At 36.2% G+C, this 18068-nt stretch overlaps 1 protein-coding gene across 4 annotated transcripts in view; it reads left to right on the top strand.

The window, feature by feature from the left end:
* The first annotated feature begins 450 nt into the window (after nt 1-450).
* ntrk2a (neurotrophic tyrosine kinase, receptor, type 2a) overlaps nt 451-18068 on the top strand; it is a 64177-nt gene continuing 46559 nt past the window's right edge. Inside the window, exons 1-11 of one of the 4 annotated variants that reach the window (XM_039674878.2) lie at nt 451-1071; nt 1376-1450; nt 1534-1605; nt 1731-1799; nt 3463-3605; nt 11728-11864; nt 14489-14621; nt 16068-16367; nt 16465-16491; nt 16776-16787; nt 16879-16916. In XM_039674878.2, the coding sequence (XP_039530812.1) occupies nt 860-1071; nt 1376-1450; nt 1534-1605; nt 1731-1799; nt 3463-3605; nt 11728-11864; nt 14489-14621; nt 16068-16367; nt 16465-16491; nt 16776-16787; nt 16879-16916 (1218 nt within the window). In that variant the 5' untranslated portion in view covers nt 451-859. The remainder of the gene's footprint in view (nt 1072-1375; nt 1451-1533; nt 1606-1730; nt 1800-3462; nt 3606-11727; nt 11865-14488; nt 14622-16067; nt 16368-16464; nt 16492-16775; nt 16788-16878; nt 16917-18068) is intronic. The other 3 variants (XM_089119305.1, XM_089119304.1, XM_089119306.1) reach the window with 3 other exon arrangements.

The following is an 18068-nucleotide window of genomic DNA, read 5'->3' as shown; positions in this document are numbered from 1 at the left end:
AATCTCGACGCAAGGTTCTCTTTTTTTTTTTTTTTTTTTTTTGAGTGAGTGTAGAGATCCCGACTGGACCCCAGTTTGAAAACGCGCTTCAAAAGAGAAATACTTCAGGGGATGTCGAAAACTACGAGTGGAAACCTATTTTTTACAGTCTGGTGGAAACGAGAGCAATTCGTTCATTTCAAAATAAATTCCAAAAACGGATTCAGATTCACCGATCACGAGATTTCCCTCATGTCTCAGCGGCTCCTGATGTTTCAAACAGCGATCGTCCCTCAGATGATGACGTAGCCCCGATTTGCCTCCTTTTTAGTCTTTAAGGAATCCTGTGCTAATTAGTGGCTGCCATTACCATAATATGAGCAACATTCCTGAAAGGAGCTAAAACAACTGTCCTGACTTGCATTGACATGATATAGGCCTAACGGAATCACGACATGGGCTTCGCATGCGATTTATCCATAACTTTAAACTCTCAAGTCTTGATCGGTGTAAGGATGTCATTGTCAATAATCAATAAAGTGCTTTAATGGTCCGTTCTCCTCCTCTCCTCGTCTCCTCCCCTCAGATGTGCATCATCCAGCGCTCGCGCTCCCTCACTTCAGCACTCGCGTTTCTCAAGCGCGCGTCTTCTGCATTTAACGGCAGCATCATTCGAGGTAGAGCGACACACACAGAGGCGAGAGGGAGAGAGGATTACGGACACTTCAGTAGATAGACGCCCGAGACAAGGTCGACCGAGTCTCACGATCTGCGAGTCTCGCGCTCGGACGCACCAGACGCGGGCGCGTGTGTTTTGCGCCGTCTCCTCTCCACGCGTCGGTTTCCAGGGGGTCTTAAATCTGGAGGCGAGGACCCGGGGATGAGCCTGCTGTCGAGGGGCTTCGGCATGGCGGGCTGGGGGTTCTGTTGGGTTCTGGTTCTGGTGCTGCTCGCGCTCTGGAGGCCCGGAACCGCTTGTCCGGAGCTCTGCACGTGCACGGGCGTGCGGATCTCGTGCGTGGATGCGGAGCGCAGTATTATGGCTTTTCCAATGTTGCAGTCCGAAGCAGAGATGGAGAATATCACAGACATGTAAGTCATACAGGAGATGCCAGGGGTCACTGAAGGTGGTCATGCATGTTGTGCCAACGGCCAGCCAATGAATTACAGCGTCATTAACTTGCATAATCGTGTGATTTATTCAATTTGATTTATTGTACTTGAATTACTGTGCCAAAGTAATTTTATAAGTGGAAACCACATTATTATTGCCATTATATTCTCTTCTTGGTATGTTTGCAAAAACAATGATATGAGCCAGATGCCAATGAAGACTTTAGGTTACAAATCACACTTGATTTTCTTTTAAAGAGTATGTTCTTGTTGCTGTTTACAGATACATTGCAAATCAAAGCAGTTTCACATCCATTAATGAAAAAGATCTCAACTTGTACCGCAACCTCAGAAACTTGTGAGTACTAAAATGTGGAACAACTTGTATGTTCTTTAAATGCGGTGAGATGGAAATTACATCGGTGTTTGTCTATCCCTCAGAACTGTAACAAACACGAAACTCACATATATTTCGAGGCAGGCCTTTCAGAGCAACCTGAAACTACAATATATGTGAGTGTTTTTGGTTTTGGATGAGGTGAAGGTTCAATTTAGCATGTTTCGATTGTTTACAAAGGTACAAACATCTGATATTGTGGGAATTTAGTATTAGTGCTGATCATTGCCTCCTTTTTCAGGAATCTCAAAGAGAACAATCTGTCGTATCTATCCTGGAGGACTTTTCACCATTTAAACATTTCATCCCTGTGAGTCTCGGAGTGTTTATTGAAGATGTATTATACAGTTAGCATTCAGTGTATGCTGTGTCTCTGTTTGTTTTGGTCTTGGTGATTAGAATATGATATATAATATATGATATATACTGTATAAAATATGATATTTAATTTTCTATTTCATTTTCTATTTCATTTTCATTTTCTTCAGCAAATGATGCTTGCACACAATATACAATTTAAATAATATATTACAAAACTATTCAAAAGAATAAAAAAGTAATATTTTTTAATTTTCAAGGTTGTTGGTAAATTTGATAAATTTTGGAATCAGTCAAACGGGACTGGTTGCCAGCCACTCTTGAAAATATTGTCCGATAAACTGGATTTTCCAGTTTTGCTTTTTGGTATTGAATCGGATCAGTGAGGTCAGCAGAAAAGACATCGGAAAATAAAGTGAGATTAAATGCATAAAGTATATTCAACATTTATTTATTGGAGATTTGCGTAATATTCTGAGTTTGCATGTCGCTGTTTTCATTCATTTTGAGGAATACTGAATCTGCTTTTCTGCATGTTCACATTTACAATACTCATAATGTTCACACACACATACACACACACTCCCGATTTCTCTCACATAAGGATAGGACAGCTGTCAGTCAATAGAGGTGTTAAAAAAAGTAACTTGTTTTATATATTTGAAAAAGGATCTTAGATATTTGTTGCAAATTTAAAAGTAATGCATTACTTTACTAGTTACTTCGAAAAGTAATCTGATTACACGACTTGTGTTACTTGTAATGTGTTACCAGTCACTTTTTAAAAAAAAAAACTTTTGATGATAATTTACTCACCCCCATGTCATCCAAGATGTCCACGTCTTTCTTACTTCAGTTGAAAAGAAATTAAGGTTTTTGATGAAAACCTTTAAGGTTTTTCTCCATATAATGCATTTCAATGGGAACCAAACGGTTTAAGGTCAAAATGAGTTTCAGTGCAGCTTCAAAGGGCTTTAAACGACACCAGATGATGAATAAGGGTCTTATCTAGCGAAACGATCAGTTATTTAAAAAAAATTCATAAGCCTAATGCTTGCCTTGCTCTGTTCTGTGATGCGCGTTCGTGGCTCTCCTGTTCGAACTCGTTCATCAAAATGAATGAATCTTTTTTCGAATCATTTCATTCGTTGAATGAACCAAATGACTCGAAAAAAAGATTAGTTCATTTGGAACAGGAGAGTCGCGAACGCGCATCACAGAACAGAGCAAAGCGAGCATTTATAAAACTTAAACTTTAAATGATCGATCGTTTCACTAGATAAGACCCTTATTCATCGTCTGGTGTCGTTTAAAGCCCTTTGAAGCTGCACTGAAACTCTCATTTGGACCTTGAACCGTTTGGTTCCCAATGTAGTCCATTATATGGAGAAAAATCCTGGAATGTTTTCATCAAAAACCTTAATTAATCTTTTCAACTGAAGAAAGAAAGACGTGGACATCTTGGATGACATGGGGGTGAGTAAATTATCAGCAAAAGTTTTTTTTAAAAGTGAACTACTCCTTTAACACTGTCCATATCCATAAGATACATCATCCTGATAATGATGCAGTCTAACCAGGTTGCAAGTAGAGTTATTTGGGTGTGAGTACTCCATGTTTGTTATAATACACTTGTGTGCATTGGTATGTGGCAGGTTGCTGGCAGGCAATACTTTGCAGTGCTCGTGTGAAAACGTGTGGTTGAAGCAGTGGAGAGGAGAGGAGTCCGAGGAGCTGATGTGTGTGGAGGAGGGAGGGAAGAGGAGAGCTCTGGCTATGCTCACACTGCCCAACTGTGGTAAGAATTACTTGATAAAGACAATACAGATAAAGACAATACAGTCTAGACTTTCCTTTTACAGGGGTCATATCACGAGCTATCAAATCATCCTTGATCTTTACAATAGAAGCTCTTTAAAAATTGTACTGTAACTTTAAGAACTCAATTTTTTGGCCATTTAATGAAACAATGTTTCAATGTCCCCCAATGTTCTGATCTAAGATAGTCACAATCCTGCCCAGACACTGTGAGATAAGATGAAGCTGGTTAGATTATTGTTAGACAGTAATTCCTAAATTTAATGACAAGTGAGTGAAATAATCAGAAGTTGGTTCTCTGCTTATAGTTCTGAAGGATCCTGATGTTTGATACCAGTGGCTGAATTAGATTTTTTAACATGTTTCAGTCTGATTTTAACAATTTCTGTCACTATAGAGTATAGACAAAGATGGGACAGTTAAAACCTGGAACGAGCATTAACCCTTAGCTTGTGAGTGCAGGGCTGTATCGTATTTAACATGTGAGAGGGCGTTAACATTGAATTATGAAACAGGACCGCAGCAAAAATGCTGCTTATTTTGAAGAATCAGAAAGATTGATTGAAAATGATCAGGAAAAAAATGTGATTGTTTTGTTGAGAAAATGAGTACACCTGAGGGGGTAAAAATAATGATTAATCATATCTATGGATCATTTGATTGATAAGAGGCACTCAATTGTGTCTTTATTAGTGTAAGTTTAGTATTATTTATCATTTTAGTATTTATTAATTGTCATTTATTAATATGAAGCACATTTTTTATGTGTTTTTGTCATTTTGATTACTTTTTCTCCACTTTAAAAAATGCTGGGTTGTTTCAACCCACGTTCGGGTAAAATGTGGACAAACCCAACCGTTTGATTTATAATGTAATTGAAAAATGTAAATGGTTGGGTTTGTCCATACAGTATTTGACCCAAACGTGGGTTGAAACAACTTAGCATTTTTTGCTGTCTAGCTTGAATTTATTTCATTTTCAATGTTAGTTACTACACTCTAAAAAATGCTGAGTTGTTTCAACCCAAATTTGGGTAAAATATGGACAAACCCCAAATGTTGGGTTAAAAATGCAATTAAAAAATTTACAATTGAAAGTGAAAGTTGAAGTTGGGTTAAAATGTATAATTATATTTTAACCCAACATTTGGATTTGTCCATATTTGACCCAAATTTGGGTTGAAACAACCTAGCATTTTTTTTTTTGAGTGTAATTAATCATATCTATGGATCATTTGATTTATAAGAGGCACTCAAATGTGTCTTTATTAGTGGAAGTTTAGTATTATTTACCATTTTAGTATTTACTAATTGTCATTTATTAATATTAAGCACATTTGTTTTGTGCTTTTGTCATTTTTAATTTATTTTTCTCCACTTTAAAAAAAAATGTGGGGTTGTTCCAACCCACATTTGGGTAAAATGTGGATAAACCCTACCGTTTGATTTATAATGTAATTGAAAAATGTAAATGGTTGGGTTTGTCTGTACACTATTTGACCCAAACGTGGGTTGAAACAACTTAGCATTTTTTGGTGTCTAGCTTTATTTTTATTTCATTTTCAATGTTAGTTACTACACTCTAAAAAATGCTGAGTTGTTTCAACCCAAATTTGGGTAAAATATGGACAAACCCCAAATGTTGGGTTAAAAATGCAATTAAAAAATTTACAATTGAAAGTGAAAGTTGAACATTTGAACATTTGGATTTGTCCATATTTGACCCAAATTTGGGTTGAAACAACCTAGCATTTTTTTTTTTTTGAGTGTATTAATCATATCTATGGATCATTTGATTGATAAGAGGTACTCAAATGTGTCTTTATTAGTGTAAGTTTAGTATTATTTACCATTTTACTATTTATTAATTGTCATTTATTAATATGAAGCACATTTGTTATGTGGTTTTGTCATTTTGATTACATTTTCTCCACTTTAAAAAATGCTGGGTTGTTTCAACCCACGTTCAGGTAAAATGTGGACAAACCCAACCGTTTGATTTATAATGTAATTGAAAAATGTAAATGGTTGGGTTTGTCCATACAGTATTTGACCCAAACCTGGGTTGAAACAACTTAGCATTTTTTGCTGTCTAGCTTGCATTTATTTTTATTTCATTTTCAATGTTAGTTACTACACTCAACCCAAATTTGTGTAAAATATGGAGAGACCCAAATGGTGGGTTAAAAATGCAATTAAAAAATGTATGAAAGTTGAAGTTGGGTTAAATTTGAAATTACATTTTAAACCCAACATTTGGGTTTGTCCATATTTGATCCAAATTTGGGTTAACACAACCCAGCATTGTTTAGAGTGTATTACTATTATTAACTTAATTTATTTCAGCTAGTTGCAAAGGCTACATTTCTAAATATCATTTAATTGATTTACGTATTAATTTTTTTCTGTTTTATTTCAGCATTATTTCAATGATCAAAACATGATTTATAACAGTTTTTATTTTACTTAACAACACCAACACTGGCCTTTATGACAAGACTGTAAGAATTGAACGAATCCCCTAAAACTGAAGTATTTCTGCGAATTGAAAGACATTCCACCATGGCCTGGATAACAGAGAATCCGCATATCTGAAAGGAAACTTGCGGTTTCACTCGTATGATATTCCAGACTGAAGTTTAGGTTTGGTAAGATGTGATTTGTCCAGGCTGTAGTTTTATGGCTGCGGCTTGAGACGCGGATCATTATTGATCCTAGGATGAGCCTCCAGCCAGGCCTATTTTAAGCAATACCACAGCAGAAGGGCCTCGAGGGAGGAAGAGAGGACAAGAGAGAGAGGGAGGAAAAGGGAAAAAATAGAGACAGACGGGGGGATCCCCAGAATGCAAAAACACTGAGACATTTAGACTCTGCCGGAGCGTCTGCTGGCCTGTGGCCAAACGCTGCCTTTCTTTTCCGTTTTTTTGTGCCATGAAAGAAAATAAGCTGCTCCACTGACTCATTTTAACTTGCCATGGTTTTTTGGAACATCTCAAGTGGCAGATGTACATTAGAGATGTTTTGCCAATACAATTAAGAGAAACTTGATGCCTTTGAATCACAATAATGATTCACTTGCCCTTATGTCGTTCCAAACCAGGGTACATTTCCCATACAACGCCCGCCGTAACTCGCTGCTTCACTTCCATAGTATGATGTATCGTTGAAAAAATCAATCTTTCGGGAAACGCACCCCTGTATGACTGAACGCAAAGAAGATATTTCGAAAAATGTGGGGGTTTTTTTGGGGTCCAGTGACATTTTAGACTCCACTGACTTAGGCCCCATTTACACGAAGAGAAAACGCAGGTATTTCCCTGCGGATTGGCCTCTCGTTTACACGAAAACCCCGTTTTTATCACAGAAAACGATTATTTCTAAAAACTCCGGCCAAAGTGGAGATTTCTGAAATGTATGTGTTGTCGTGTGAACTGGGAGAAACGGCGTTTTAGGTTCTCTCTTGTCGATTCTGAGGATTCTGATTGGCTTGCATGGCTTTATCCTTAACCCCTACACTGCCGCCAATAGGTTTGGCATAGTTATGATGCCGCTCGACGGCGTATTTATGCGGGTGTGTGAACGATGTTATTTTTGAAAACGGAGAGGGGGAAAATTTTCGTTTAGCTAAATACCTGGCTTTGTGTAAACGTGGCCTTACATTGTACGGACAAAAACAATTCTTCAAAATATATTTTTTTGTTTTCCGCCGAAAGTCACGACGTGAGCATGAGTAAATGATGAAAGAATTAACATTTTTGGGAACTGCTTCTTAAAGGGTTAGTTCACCCAAAAATGAAAATGATGTCATTAATGACTCTGCCTCATGTCGTCCCGAGTCCGTAAAACCTCCGTTCATCTTCAGAACACAGTTTAAAGGGGTGGTTTATTGCGATTTCACTTTTTTCATTTTAAATAGTGTGTAACGTTGCTGCACTCTAAAAAATGCTGGGTTGTTTTAACCCAATTTTGGGTAAAATATGGACAAACCCAGCCATTGGGTTACATTTTTAAATTACATTTTTTACCCAATGGCTGGGTTTGTCCACATTTTACCCAAAATTGGGTTAAAACAACCCAGCATTTTTTAGAGTGTGTTGGTGCATGAACAGTATCTGCAAAGTTGCAGCACAGAAAGTTCCATGTAAGCAGAGATATTGTCTTTTAAATTTTAATGCCTACAAAAACGACTCGATTGGGACTACAGCTGGGTTTTAGACGTCACCAACCCACACATTTGCATCAACCCCTCCCTCCGGAATATGCTTAAAAGGGCATGGCCATATTTCTGCGGCTCGTCGAGTGTGTTGTGTTCATCCTGCTGTCAGGTCTTCTGTGTTCGAGCTTCCCACCGACGCTGTACTTCGTCAACAATGGATACAATTTATGTTTGATAATGTTCCTGAAAATGACGATCGTAATTCAGCTCTCTGTGCTGCGCATTTTGCGAAAGACAGCTTCCAGAATCTCCACGAATTCAATTCAATTCAATTCAATGGATTCAACAAGAAACTGTTACTAAAACATGAAGCTGTTCCAACTTTAAAAGCAGAGGCAGCAGTTGTTGGGCCACAACCTGTAAGTAGGCTAAGACTTCATCATTTTAAATGTATTTGCATGTATAATTTTAGACGTAATGTTTTAGTTTTGTCAAATGCCAGCGCTGGCTTTATATCCACTTAGTTATGCTATTTCGTGTCTACGACAAACGCGTACAAACATTTTGGACCTGAATTTGTATAAGTACTAATGTTTTAAATGTATTTTTCATGTATATATACTTTGACGTTATTTTTTGATTTGATCATGAACGTAAACTAATGCCAACACTGTTTGTCTATATAGTAGCCAGTCAGTTCGATGCTATTGCGTAAAACAAATGTGTATAAAGTTAAAAAAATATAGGCAAATTACCATTCAGAAACGTTTTGTAAGAGCCGTTTGTGGTGAGGTTCTGCTTGACTCTCTTCATCGCCGCTTTCTGGGTCTGATTCTGGCTCATACTGAGATCAACACCATTATGGACATTGACCGGAGCACTTTCGCCAGTAAAGGGAATGGGCTTGAATTTTCCGGACAACGTGCAGTTTAGGCAATCACAACACACCGGCCCAAACTAACCAATCTGAGCCCACTGCCTGTTTCTGAGGGCGTGGTTTCATAGACTCAGGAAGTCAACCGCTCGTTCAAATGACAGAGGGGAAAGCGGCTTACAATAAAGGTGAAATTTATGAAAAATAATAAAAAAAAAAAAGAAAAACCACAAATACATGTTCTATTGCACCCCATAAACACAATCATGCAAAGAAAAAAAAAGCAGTAAACCGCCCCTTTAAGATATTTTGTTTCTGTCCCTCTATTGAAAATGTACGTCCGGTATACTGTCCTTGTCCTGAAAGGAAATAAAGACATCATCAAAGTAGTCCATGTCACATCAGTGGGTTAGTTACAACGTTTTGAAGCATCGAAAATACATTTTGGTCCAAAAATAACAAAAACGACGACTTTATTCAGCATGGTATTGTCTTCCAGTTCTGTTGTGGATCCGCGTTCAGTGACGCAGCTGACGTAAGACGCGGCTGACGTGTGTATTTGGGCTCAAATAAATACAGCTGGGCAAAAAAAGGAAGTGTGGAAATCCTTTGACATGTTTTTAAAGATTGTTTTGTACAGCGTGCGTCTCCCTCAGACTTTAACCGAAGCTCACTGAATGCGGATCCACAACAGAACCGGAAGACAATACAATGCTGAATAAAGTCGTAGTTTTTGTTATTTTTGGACCAAAATGTATTTCCGATGCTTCAAAACATTGTAACTAACCCACTGATGTCACATGGACGACTTTTATGATGTCTTTATTTCCTTTCTGGACAAGGACAGTATACCTTACATACATTATCAATGGAGGGACAGAAAACTCTCGGACTAAATCTAAAAGAAGAAGATGAACGGAGGTCTTTTGGGCTTGGGACGACATGAGGGTCATTTTTGGGTGAACTAATCCTTTAAGAGTAGCAGCTGCTATGGGAATATCCAGTCAGAACAGACTGAAGGTGTGTGTTACTGTGTTTGGTGGATATTTAACTTATACATAAAAAAGTATACAATCTTGAAATGATCATAGCTGCGTGACCTGCAGTGTCCGGCCGCAGGAAGAGGTTCCCGGGACGCGGCGATAAGGATGTAACTTGCGGCCACCTGGGAGCAGATGGAGATAGAGATCTGATTTGGCTGTCTGTTCATGACCGAGACAGTCAGAGCTGTCGGCACTCTTTGGCCTTGAGTTTAGCGGGAGCGCCTGGCGGGTTAGAACGGTGTTCCTGTGACGCCGGTGGAGAAGTACGAGTTATCTGATATCTGAGCTAAATTTAATATAAATATACACTTCGGTTCCACTTTACAAAGAATCGACTGTTAGAAAATAGTAAAACATTACAATAAAATATCAAAAATAATTGTTTTTGAGAATTGGTGAAATGTTTTCAAAAATGTTCAAATGTTTTCATGCTAAAATTAAGTAACTATGATTTTAAATTATTTAAAGTGATTACGTTTCTGGACTAAAATATCGAATACATATCTCAATGCCCCTTTAACTAGGTGGAAAATGTCCAAAAATTAGAAATAAAATGAAAGATTTCTTTTAAAAGTTGTTCAAAACAACACATTTAATTAAATATAGATGCAGTATTGGCCAAAAGTGATGTCTTAAAAGGTATATTTATTTTTAATGACCTTAAACATCAAAATATAAGGTAAAATATTTTGAATATGAGGGAAGAAGTTTATCTGACAAAACTATTTGGTTAAAAAAGGCAACATACAGCTACAGGTTTTATTTTACTATTCAAAAAATGCATAGAAATACAAAACGCTCACAGAAAAAAGGATACATTGACTATAGCAAGCACATAATCAGTTATTAATATTCAGTTGGTTCTCTCTTACGTGTTCTTAATATATTTGTATGACAGCCTGCCCAACACTGTAAAAAAAATATTTTCATGATTTGTAATCACAACATTTTTTTCTTTTGTCAAATCAACTTGGATAATTTATTTATGTATTTCAGATAACATAATATTTTGAGTTTCTGATGATTAAATCAATCTCCTTCGTTGTATTGACTCACTTTTTCCGTTTCAATGAACTTAAAATTTTAATTAAGTTGAAACCAATAAAAAGTTAAACCAATATTTTATTTACAGTAAAGTAGATGTCCAGACAATTTGGCATATTTCATTGCGTTATCACACATACAATAATCGGCTTTAAGCACAGTGCAAATTTGTAATAATACTTCAATAAATAATATTCTTATAGATCACAAAAAGGATTTGGTTTAGGTTTTGAGAATTAAAAAAAAAAAAATTGAAAATCCTATTCATGTTAAAACTAATTTACTTTGAATACATTTATTTAAAGTGATTAAAAAAATCGAATAAATGTATATATTTTAAAAGCTTTTAAAAGGATCAAATACATATGTGACCCTGGACCACAAAACCAAATAATAATAATAATAATAATGTTTTATATATTTACGGTAAGACATTTATAAAATATCGTCATATGATCTTTACTTGATATCCTAATGATTTTTGACATAAATAGAAAAAAATATAATTTTGTGACTGGTATCTTTGTGTAACTTTAAATATAACCTGAAAGAATTAGTCATTTGAAACGATATAATATGTATAAATGGAAAACTGAAAAGTTCAGATAAAGATAAAGATAATATTGTTATTGTTATTATAAGTGTCATGTCCTGAATGGCAAACTACTCCCAATCTGACCATTCAGACTTAAATGCATTTTGAAAAAAAATATTCCAAACCACTTATGTTCTAAGGACCTATATTTATTTATTTATTGTAATTTAGTCTTTTTATTTATTTATTTATTTACAATAAGAAAGAAAACTTATACTACTATAATACTAATTCCCATCTAACCCCCCTACCCCTGTTCTAAGGACCTTTTAGATGTTTTTTTTTATCAAAAACCAAGACAACGATACTGATTATATAAATTTTTTCTAATTAATACTTTTTATTAATTAGTGTATAAACGTTCTGCTTGGTGGTCTGTTGTTCTCTCTAGTTCTCCCCACTGTGACTCTCAAACCCACCAAAGTGACCATGAGGAAAGGGCTCAATGTGACGCTGGTGTGCAACACGTCAGGAACGCCCACGCCCAATCTGAACTGGAACACCTGCCAATTAAACTCAGCGCACCAGGTAAATCTAACATCTCAAAGTTCTTTCAGTTGGATTATTAGTGGTTGTTGCGATTTCTTTTCGTGTGGATGCCAAAGAGTGGATGCAAAAGGTCTTGCCACAGCATTTTAACATTGTATTGCAGACCAGTGTTGTTCAGTCATTTTGACAAGAGGTCCTCGCTGCAGTCTGTAGCACGATGACGTAGCTGGATGGTCCAATACGTAGTGGATGGATGTGTGTTTTGGTGACGTCATTTACGCATGCGCAGTGCCGATCTCTGATTATAATTCGAATGCATTGGTTTTAAGTGATATGTAAGCTCAATATTGTACTGAGATGATGTTCAAACTGTGTAGTATAATACTGTCAAATAATTATAAGTAATTATTGATGAATAAGTAAGGAAAATGCTAAAATAATAACAGCATGGGGAAAATAAATCTTGTAATAATAAACTCGCATTTATGTTATACATTCAGAATTGCGAGAAAAAAGGTCAGAATTCTGACTTTATAGCACACAATTGCGACTTTATTTCACGCAATTCTATAACATGCGATTGAGGCTTTATTTTTCCTAATTCTGTCTTTATAACACACAATTGCGACTTTATTTCACGCCATTCTGTCTTTATAACATGCGATTGAGGCTTAATTTCACGCCATTCTGTCTTTATAACATGCGATTGAGGCTTAATTTCACTTAATTCTGTCTTTATAACATGCGATTGAGGCTTAATTTCACTTAATTCTGTCTTTATAACATGCGATTGAGGCTTAATTTCACTTAATTCTGTCTTTATAACATGCGATTGAGGCTTTATTTCACCCAATTCTGTCTTTATAACATGCGATTGAGGCTTAATTTCACTTAATTCTGTCTTTATAACATGCGATTGAGGCTTAATTTCACTTAATTCTGTCTTTATAACGTGCGATTAAGGCTTTATTTTACCTAATTCTGTCTTTATAACATGCGATTGAGGCTTTATTTCACCTAATTCTGTCTTTATAACAAGCGATTGAGACTTTATTTCACCTAATTCTGTCTTTATAACATGCGATTGAGGCTTTATTTCACGCAATTCTGACTTTATATCTCACAATTCTGAGAAATAAAGTCAGTATGCGAAAAGTATACTCGCAATTGTAAGGAAAAAGTCGCAATTATTTAAAAAAAAAAAGTTTTATTCTGAAAGCTCTGAAAATAAGAGCTTCGCTCGTGACCATATTTAAATGTATTGGAAGATCAACGATTATTCACCAACTCTCTACACTAACTAGGCCTATGAATTCTTAATGTGCATGTGCCATCAGCGTTTATCACAGGATCGCGTTTAAAGTCTGTTTAGAGAGAACGGTGTCATCCCCTAATTTAATAACAAATTATTTCGACAGAATCAAAACTAACTTTAGCTGTAAAATAACATTATTCATGAACCGCTATAAAGCAAAAACAATCTGTTACATTAAATTATATGCGTATCTATGTAAAGCTGCTTTGAAACAATCTAAATTGTTAAAAGCGATATATAAATCAAGATGACTTGACTTGACTAGTGCGCATGCGCGCGTTACAGGGTCCAACACGTGTTGGACCATCCAGCTACGTCATCGTGCTACAGGCTGCAGCGAGGGGTGTCTCCATTTTGATGATACATTATGAAAGCCATTCCTTATTTATGACATTTGCATTAGATTTTGCTGAGAGGATTGCTTAATTATTTAACAGATTTAGTTGATTTTACCATTTTAATGTAATTTTTTTTTTTTTTTTGCCTTTTGGTATAAATATGTTAGCCTTACTGTTATCTATAAGCTAGTGTGACAATTTGCATTTAGAAGATATAAGCATTCAAACTCACAATCTCTCACTTCCGCCAATATGGCTCAATGATTTTGATGACATCACTCTGCACTTCCGCTTCTAATCAGGTCTTCTGTCCAATCAAATGCTCTCTAGAATCTGAAGCTCCATCCCCTACATTATAATTCGACTAATTGGGGCAAATTAAATCACGCGAGACACGATAGTACAGAGCGGATCATATGATGGAGTCGGCGCAGGAATCGGACCCATTTGAGTTCTGTACAGAATGCTATATTTTAAAGTAATAAGGCGTAGATTGTGAGAAGAAACGGTTAGAGATTAGGTGGGACTGCGGCTTTACTGAGCTCAACAGCTCTAGTCCAGCTGTGATTATAAACAAAACGCTATTGGCTATTTTTAAAAAGGGGAGGAGCTATTCGATATGTCCCACCCTGTCTTCCTGTTTGTGGAAATTACGTTAAAACATTGAATAACGCTGCGTCCGTTGGTGGAAAAGCAGCTAATGTATATTGCAATTTGCAAACCATTTTCGTAATGAGGCGTAACAGGATATTCCCCAAAACAACAATCCCTGAATAGCTATTGGTTAACATTATCCAATTGGCCATCCGCCTAAGTGACGCCAACGGAAAAGGACAGTCATTTCGGAGGGAGAGCAACTGATTACATTTCGATTAAAGGCAAAATATTTTTTCTTTGGAATGACCACAATGAATCGTCCACAATAAGGCCAGGGATCTGTGTTGTCTGTATTCTATTGCATAGACTTTAAATAGGAATGGCATTGACATTGCTGTAACTCACACCCACAGAAAGAAGGCTCAGGTCAAATGTCAGAGCTCAAGCTCTTCAATGTCTCCTCTCTGGACAACGGATGCAAAATCACCTGCAGATCTGATAACATGGTGGGAGAGTCTGAGGCGTCTGTGCATCTGGACATACTGTGTAAGTTATCAAGAGAAACACACAGCTGTAAAACCAACAGATACACACTGTTTCATGAGAATTATTGCACGAGTCTGGGATACTGCTATAATTGCTACTCATAATTTTTTTATATACACTACCCAAGTTTTAAAGTGTTTAATACAAAAGAGAACATATATATATATATATATATATATATATATATATATATATATATATATATATATATATATATATGAAGAGTTCAGATGCAAAAGCCTCTAAGTGCCATTTGAAATTTTCTTCTAAAATGATCATTTTTATCAAGCTTGTATATTTAAGTTCAGTAATTTCACTTAAATGTCAATGAAGATTACCTATTAATTGCCATTTAAGTGAAATTACTGAACTTAAATATACAAGCTTGATAAAAATGATCATTCTAGAAGAAAATTTCTAATGGCATTTAGAGGCTTTTGCATCTGAACTCTTCATATATATATATATATAGTATAAATGATTTCGATATGATTGTGTACTAGATGTACTTTAGAAGTTTGATTTTATTTCAAGGTATCCTTGATACAGTGTATTTTATGTACTTAGTAATATGAATTAACTACATCCATTAGGTTTAGGGTTAGTTGCATGTATTACTACTGTAACTTAATCTAACATCTAACAATGACACTGTAAAATATAGTGTTACGTAATTATTTAATCAGCAAATAATACATTTTAATAAGACCAAGCATGTAATGCTACCATAAATCATTAAAGGAGTAGTTCACTTTTAAAAAAATTTTGCCGATAATTTACTCACCCCCATGTCATCCATGATATCCATGTCATTATTTCTTCAGTCGAAAATAAATTAAGGTTTTTGATGAAAACGTTCCAGGATTTTCTCCATATAATGGACTTCATAGGGAACCAAACGGTTCAAGGTCCAAATGAGAGATTCAGTGCCGCTTTAAAGGGCTTTAAACGACACCAGACGTGAATAAGGGTCTTATCTAGGACCCTTCGAGTCATGACTCGAAAAAAGATTTGTTCATTTTGATGAACGAGTTTGAACAGGAGAGTCACGAACGGGCATCACAGAATAGAGCAATGCGAGCATTTGAGCTTATAAAACTTAAACTTTTTTATTTATTTTTAAAATGAGCGTTCGTTTCTCTAGATAAGACCCTTATTCATCGTCTGGTGTCGTTTAAAGCCCTTTGAAGCTGCACTGAAACTCTCATTTGGACCTTGAACCGTTTGGTTCCCATTGAAGTCCATTATATGGAGAAAATCCTGGAATGTTTTCATCAAAAACCTTTATTTCTTTTCGACTGAAGAAATAAAGACGTGGACATCTTGGATGACATGGGGGTGAGTAAATTATCAGCAAATGTTTTTTTGAAAGTGAACTAATCCTTATTAAGGGTATTCAAGTTATTTGCGTTTGTTTACCCTTGTCTTGTCCATTTATTATGGCAGTTGCCCCTGTGATCAGCAAGCTGATGGATGCGATCTCAGACCACCATTGGTGCATTCCCTTCAGCGTGGCGGGTAACCCAGAGCCGATACTGAGCTGGTTATTAAACGACCAACCCCTGCAAGAGGGCAGCTTTATCCAGACCATGATCCACGATTATTCAGAGGGGGAATACCATGGTTGCTTACAGCTGGACAGTCCCACACACATCAACAATGGAAAATACACACTCATGGCCAGTAATATATACGGAGAGGACAACAAGACAGTATTCGCTCATTTCATGCATGAGCCGTGGAACGGTGAGTTGAAATTAGTATGCAGCCAGAATGAAACAATTTCTATGAATGTGTCTGCAAAGTTGCCTTATTTGTTTTCTTTTCCATGTTGTTTCATCAGAATCAGTTACTGATCCGCTGTATTATGGTGAGTCTAGTTTAAGAATATTATGTTTGGTTTTGACATTTCAAACCCATATGACTTATGATTTTCTTGTGTTCCACCTAATAAAGTCATATGGGTTTGGATCAACACAAGTCAATGTTGACAATTTCATTTTGGGTTGAACTATTGCGTTTTAGTCATTTATTACATAATACACATATTAATTATAATGTTATGAAATCTTTATTACAAAGGTTTTGTTAAAAAAAGGATAATTCATAATAATTCTTACATTTTCTTCTTGTGTTTGTCTTCTTGTGTGTGAGATCCCACTACAGGTATGAACAAAAGACACAGGAACATACAGGATTATAGATAGATTTGTAATCTACGCACATATATCTTATGTTTTTCTTCTCTTCCAAACAGATGACACTCCTCTTGGACCGCCTGAGGACAAAGTTGCTGTGAGTGAAATTGATTTATTCTTAAGTTTCATCATTTCATAAGATTTTACTGCATCAAAATAAAAAAACAAGTCTGTGCGGGACAGTGATTTTATCACGAGTAGGATTTTACGGACAATGTAGGGTGAAATTCGGTTATAGACTTTTTATTTTTTATATGGCAGCAACAGCAATATGATAATTGACACTGATGTTTAATAATAAATAGTTACTTTTATTAAAGGAGTAGTTCACTTTTTAAAAAAACTTTTGCTGATTTACTCACCCCCATGTCATCCAAGATGTCCACGTCTTTCTTTCTTCAGTCGAAAAGAAATTAAGGTTTTTGATGAAAACGTTCCTGAATTTTCTCCATAATGGACTTCATTGGGAACCAAACGGTTCAAGGTCCAAATGAGAGTTTCAGTGCAGCTTCAAAGGGCTTTAAACGACACCAGATGATGAATAAGGGTCTTATCTAGCGAAACAATCGGTAATTTCAAAAATAAATAAAAAAGCTTTGCTCTGTTCTGTGATGTACGTTTGTGACTCTCCTGTTCAAACTCGTTCATCAAAATTAACAAATATTTGAGTTGATAAGACCCTTATTAAGACCCTTATTCATCGTCTGGTGTCGTTTAAAGCCCTTTGAAGCGGCACTGAAACTCTCATTTGGACCTTGAACCGTTTGGTTCCCATTGAAGTCCATTATATGGAGAAAATCCTGGAATGGGGGATAGTTGAAATAGGGATTAGTTTTACGATCTCTTTATGAACTTTTGAAGCGTCAAAGTGTAGCTGTCAGTGGAGGGAGAGAAACCTCTCAGATTTCATTAAAAAGATTTTTATTTGTATTCCGAAGATGAACGAAAGTCTTACTTATGGGTGAGTAATTAATGACAGAGGCCGTTTCTCAATATGCCTTCTTGTCTGTACTTGTGTTCTTGTGGACTTGTAAAACGTCATCAGTCGCGGCCCAAGTACTGTCCCAATACACAAGTTTGCATTTAGGCAAGAACGGTTAAAAATCCCGGATGTGTTCTTGACACTCCCATTTTACCGAGGATGCATCGGTTGGTAACTTGTGTGAACTTGACGGCAGAAATATCCCATAATTCATTTCGGCATTTGCGGAAGGAGCGGGAAGCAGAGAGAGGCAGGTCAAAAGTATTA

This window comes from Pimephales promelas, chromosome 14, assembly GCF_988280905.1.
Source record: "Pimephales promelas chromosome 14, fPimPro1.hap1.1, whole genome shotgun sequence".
Taxonomy (NCBI): Eukaryota; Metazoa; Chordata; class Actinopteri; order Cypriniformes; family Leuciscidae; genus Pimephales; species Pimephales promelas.
This window is presented reverse-complemented; position numbering and strand designations above follow the sequence as displayed.